This window comes from Sturnus vulgaris, chromosome 15, assembly GCF_052056855.1.
Source record: "Sturnus vulgaris isolate bStuVul1 chromosome 15, bStuVul1.hap1, whole genome shotgun sequence".
Taxonomy (NCBI): domain Eukaryota; kingdom Metazoa; phylum Chordata; class Aves; order Passeriformes; family Sturnidae; genus Sturnus; species Sturnus vulgaris.
The window spans coordinates 2,394,346-2,399,655 of NC_142257.1; the positions used below are offsets into that span (position 1 = coordinate 2,394,346).

Here is a 5,310-nt window from a genome sequence, read left to right on the forward strand (position 1 = left end):
ACACTGAAACAATTCCTGCCAGGACCTATCTTGTTTTCGGGCTCCAGAGAATAACTTCCGATGTGGAAACTCCTTGAACTTAAGGAATAAAATTCTGGCGCTTTAGGAACTGCACGGGTGTTTTTTGGGGGGAAAACAATTACTTCAGTTCCTACGAAACTGCTAAAGGCGAGGGATTTGCTATCAGTCTCTTACAGCTGACAACTTTTTCCTGTACAAATTGTGCGAATTCCAAAGAGTTCGGATAAACTTGCCATGTGCGGTTTGTCTCAAGGAGACTGAGCTGCTCTTACCCTGTCACCTTCAGGTACTGGGGCACTGAATTCTCAAAAAAAAAAAAAAGCTGGGTTTGAACAGAGCCGTCGATGCCAGTGACAGTCTGTGTAATCCCCCAAAAATCTGAGGGAAGTGCGAGATCAAATCCAAGTGCAAATCTTATTAAAAGTTGGTTTTTTTTTCCTACACTCCTTAGCATGTCCTCGGGCTCTGGGAGGATCTCTGATTTCAGATTCCCTGGGGAAACGCCAGGATCCTGCACTTCCTTCTGTGCAACCTTTCCTAAACTCAGGGTTTTTTCTTGCTGCTCTAGAGATGGGAAACCCTTCAGGCTCGGACAGGAACGGGTCAGATTTGATCCGTGCGGTTTCTCTGAGCCTTTCCGAGGGCTGGGCTCAGAGCAGCGCAGCTCCGGTGCTTTTGGAAGTCCTGGGGGGACCTTTTACCCCCGCCTGACCCTGCGGAGCTGCAGCTGGAAATGAGGCTGAGCTGGAGAGCAGGAATAGGAGAAATGGGGTCTGTGAGCACAGGGAGCTGCCCTGGCCGGTGTCAGTGTGCGGGGGTTCATTCCTCCTGTATCTGCTCGCATTTCCCATTAATCCAGCTAATGGAAGGTCTGCTGGTGCCCCTGGCAGCGCTGCCCGCCAGCTGTGCTCGTGTCCTCTGCCTAAAATCATTTTCTGAGCCGGCTCCAAGGCTCCGGCTGCTGCTCCAGCCCCCGGCTTGTCCTGCCCTGCATCTGCTCGTGATGCAATTCCCGCAGGAGGAGGGGAGTGTGTGAGCAGGAGCTGTGGGACATTCATCCCCTCTGAGAATGAGCACAGAGCAGCCCTGGAAATCAGACCCAGAGCTGGTGCCCAGAGCAGCCCCTGCAGGGAAAATCTCACCGGACAGTCAGATTTCTTGGTAGCTGTAGCTCTGAGTTATTGTGGGAGGAAAATAAACGTGGTTGAAGAAAATAAGGGGGTCTGAGGAAAGGAAAGGATGTTGGGAGTGTGTGAGAAGGGTTCTGTGTTGATGTGGGGAGTTACTTTTTCCTGTGGCTTTTCCTGACGTTTCATTGCTGCCTGTCTTGTTTGTCCGCTTAATGAAGGGCCTTGCTCAGGGCCAGATTCTGAAAGTTCAAGTTTTAGCTAAACCTTAATGCCTGCCCTCATGTTGTCTCAAGACTCGTCCTTTTTCTGAGGGCTCCCTGTGTGCTCTGCCCCTGGCCGAGCCCTGCAGGAGTGGCACGGCACTGCTTGTGACCATTTGACAGCTCAGGCAAACTGTGACTGTCCCCAGCACTCACCAGTTCAAACCCGCCTTTCCCTGCCCCGCTCTATTCTCTTTTCCCGGAGTTCTTGGGACACCCTTGGCTCTCCTCAGGCAGGGCATTTTGGGGTTGATCTGCCTCTCTCCCATCCGGATCCTGTGTCCTCCTAACACACAAAGCCCTCATGGAGCCTTGGGGATGGTTCCAAATGAGAGGAAGTGGCCTTTGCTTTTCTCTGCCCTGCCCAGGTGCCCTGTCCCCTTGCTTCAGGTTGCCAGGCTCTGGTCCCCTTTGTCACAGACCCCGTGTCCCTCTGGCTGTCCGGGGTGAGTTCCCCGAGGCAAATTCCCCTCGGGATGAGGCTGAAGGTCCCTGTTTGCCCAGCCCTGAGCCCAGACAGGTGTCTACACCCCACACTGCGTTAGGGGCTTTGTGGGCAGCACCCAGAGCTCCTCTTGCGTTCGCAGGGATTGGAAGGAGGTGGGAGCTCCTTATCTGTGCAATCCTACCTCGAGGGGTGTGTGTGGGCTTGGGAGGGAGGGAGAGAGGCTGCAGGCAGCTTCCATTCTCCGGGCAGCCTTTCATCCTCTGTCCCAGGGCCACAGCCACCCTGTCTCCATCCCTGTTTACTGATGGGGCCGATAGGGCCGAGGCAGGAGGGGTTGCAGGTCCCCCTAATCGCGCTGTCACCGGCCGGACAGCCTCAGACACTCTCAGAGGATGTTGTGACTGCGCTGAATTACAATGTTTGTTGTTTCTCACTCCCAATAATTGACATTTGATAGCGACTACCGTAAAAGCGGCCGAAGGGCTGGGGCTGAGGCAGAGGAGAGGCAGGAGCCGGGCGCTGGGGAGCCCCGCTCGCTGTCCCGGGGCACTTTGGGGACAGTTTTAGGGACATTTGCCTCTCTCTCCATGGGGACAGGATGGAAACCTCCCGCGGACGCGCTGGGGGCAGTTTGGAGGCTTTGGGTTATTTGGGGTGTCGGTACCTCTCCTTGCAGTGATTAAATCAGCCCCACGCTCCCCATCGGGGTCGCTCCCGATCCCAGCCCGGGTACAGGGGCCGGTGCTTAGCGGTTCTGCCAGCCTCCAAAAGCGGCTTTAAAACTATTTAAAAAAATTCCTTCAAATACAAACACCGCTTGCAGGCGGCAAAACGGGAATGCCGAACGCACGGGAAAGCTACACAAACCCGGAGGGGACCGGCAGGGAAAGGCTCCCGGAGCGGGGGGCGGCCCGGGACAGCCCCCGGGATGTCCGTGATGCGCAAGAACGCCAGGGACGCCAAGGTTCAGCCACTCTCTTTAATGACAACTCGCTGATCTCCGTCAGCTTGTACAGCAAAGGGCAACACGTACGAAGGGGCGGGCAGTGCATTTCCATGCTAACTCATGTTTTAGTGCAGAACCCTACGGGACCTGGCGGGCCGGAGTGTCTGTGTCCCTCGGCTGGGCTGGGGTGGGAGTCTGTCTGTCTGTCTGTCCTCATCCCTGCCCAGGCTGGCAGTAACAGCCTCGCAAGGGACACCTGGGGGTGCCGAAATGCCGAACTGACCGAACAGCGGGGACCTTACGGGAAGTGCAAAAATTAAATGTGGATGTCAATAATAATTAGTATAGAGTAAAAGTTTAAAAAAAAAAAAAAAGAGAGAGTTGTAGGTCTTGGCTGGGTGCTATTGGGAACAAATCACGCGAAATTACCGACTGGTTTGTAGGAAGGAAGGAGGGGAATTATCAGGGTGAAGACCCGGGTGGAAGGGAAGCGAGAGGGGCCGGGAAATGCGGGCATCCCCCGCCGGTGCCTGCCTGGCCCCGCACGAAACAACCCAAACCCGCCCCGTCCATGGCCACCACACTCGTGAGATCCTCGGGGATGCTCCACTGAACCGTCCTCAAGCCCCGCAGCCTGGAAATGTCCCGAGCCCGGCTCGCAGGCGCGGCCGCAGCCCGTCCATCCCCATCCCCGGCTTGGCTCTACCAGGCTCGGATGCCGTGCAAGGTGGAGATGCCCGCGTTGCCCTGCGGGATGGGCGTTTGCACCGAATTCAAGTCCCCCACGCTGAAGTTCATGAAGTTGTTGGCGGGCGCCGAGGGCTGCATGGGCTGCATGGAGGGGTAGTTGCAGTTGTAGTTGGCGTTGCAGGCGTTGTTGTAGTTGGTGTACGCGGGGTAGGCGTTGTAGCTGTAGGGGTTAATGCTGACATTGTAGGGCGAGCTGTAAGGGGAAGATTCCCCCAGGCAGGGCTTCCCATCGCGCACCAGCACCGGCACCGCGATCCGCCGCGGGGGAGGGATCCCCACCATTTCCAGCGTCTGGTCCTGCCTCTGCCTTTTGCATTTGTACCTTCGATTCTGGAACCAAATTTTCACCTGCGTGGAGGTGAGCTTTAGGACGTTCGCTAGATGGTCCCTCTCGGGGGCCGAGAGGTATTTCTGCTGCTTGAACCTTCTCTCCAGTTCGTACACTTGGGCTTGAGAAAAGAGGACGCGAGGTTTCCTCCTTTTCCGCTGTCTGGGGCGCTCGGGATCTTCCAGGTCTCTTTTCTCCTGCTCCAGGCTCTTGTGTAGGGAGCACAGCTCTGCAGCAAAATAAATGGGCGAGGGAAAAATGGAGGAGGAAAAAATTGTGCAAAAAAAATTAAAAATCAGTATTTAATAAAGAGGGTACAACAAGAGCGGGCGAATCCTGGCTCTTCCTCGGCCTGCTCCTGCAGCAACGAGACCGCCCCTGCCACGCTATTTAGGTGCCTCTTCAGCAAATTTTCCGTCTTTTTTTGTTTGTTTGTTTGAAAACAGCGGTGCTCCGTGCACTGATGTGAGTCTCTCCCGCCTGTGCCCCAGCCTGGATTTATGGCACCTAGCTTTGTGCTGAAACCCACCCCGACCCCCGAGCGAGTCAAGAATCCTATTTGTCATCCGGTTCCTGTCCAAACTCGAAGAGTGTCACCCTGCAGCTCTGCCCGTCCCCTTGGGCAGGGGCACAGCCCTGGGGGTGTCTCTGAGCCGGGCTCAGCGGGACCCTCGTTCGGCTCAGCCCCGCTCCTGCAGCGCAGGGCCCGGCAGGGATAAAGATGCTGCGGCTCAGCGAGAGCAGCCCCGCGCTGTCCCCTGTCCCCCGCTGTCCCCGCTCGGGGATCACCATCCCCCTGCCCTCCCTTTTCCTCCGAGCCCCTCTTGGCTTTACCTTTCTTATCCGCCTTGGCCTCCTTGGCCGAGTCCATCTCCACGTAGCTTTTCACGTAGTAGGAGCCGGGGAAGGCGGCCGTGCTTTTGCTGGGGGGAGGCTCGGGCAGCTCCTCCCGCAGGTCGGGCAGGGCGGGGGGCTCGGCACCGAACGCCTCCTGCTTGAAGGTGGCCAGCATGCAGCTCGGCGAGGCCAGCGACGCCAGCTCCATGGAGCCCAGGCCGCTCTGCTGCTGCTGCTCCAGGTTCAGAATATCCTTCACCGAGAACGGGGTGGTTGTCACAGGGCTAGGAAACATTGCGGAGGACAGCGGGGCAGCGGCCGCAGCCCAGGGTCATGGAAAAGTAGGTGGGGAGCAGCCAAGGTGGAGCAGTGGTGGAGCGTGGGCTCCCGGAGGGGGCACATAGCATTCCCGAGAGTGTAGCCCTGACTTGTGCACTGCGGGCAGGTACGAGCGGACCATAAGGCGAGGGAAGGAGGGACTAGGCAGTTTTTGGGTGACTTTAGCTTTCTATTGGCCAACATTGCGGTGATGGTATGAGAGATGCAAAGTTCCATGTCACCTAATATAGTAATACATCTCAAAAACAGCT

General features: G+C 56.8%; 1 protein-coding gene across 2 annotated transcripts; it reads right to left on the reverse strand.

The window, feature by feature from the left end:
* Positions 1-2,923: 2,923 nt before the first annotated feature.
* On the reverse strand, positions 2,924-5,015 carry NKX2-5 (NK2 homeobox 5). 2 transcript variants are annotated; one of them, XM_088174006.1, is made up of 3 exons: positions 4,718-5,015; positions 3,513-4,112; positions 2,924-3,102 (listed from the first exon to the last, which is right to left on the reverse strand). In XM_088174006.1, exons 1-3 carry the CDS (start codon positions 5,013-5,015, stop codon positions 2,924-2,926), a joined length of 1,077 nt encoding a protein of 358 aa, XP_088030132.1. The 2 variants fall into 2 exon arrangements, with proteins under 2 accessions (XP_088030132.1, XP_014731404.1); XM_014875918.1 differs by lacking the exon at positions 2,924-3,102 and having other exon boundaries at positions 3,508-4,112.
* Between the last annotated feature and the right edge of the window lie 295 nt (positions 5,016-5,310).

Excerpts from the sequence above, each read along its gene's own strand:
- NKX2-5 (XM_088174006.1), bottom strand. The coding sequence starts at position 5,015 with ATGTTTCCTAGCCCTGTGACAACCACCCCGTTCTCGGTGAAGGATATT. Across the intron at positions 4,113-4,717 it reads GGCCAAGGCGGATAAGAAAG|AGCTGTGCTCCCTACACAAG; the intron begins GTAAAGCCAAGA and ends ATTTTGCTGCAG. Across the intron at positions 3,103-3,512 it reads CTTGCACGGCATCCGAGCCT|GTCCCCGCTGTTCGGTCAGT; the intron begins GGTAGAGCCAAG and ends ACTTCCCGTAAG.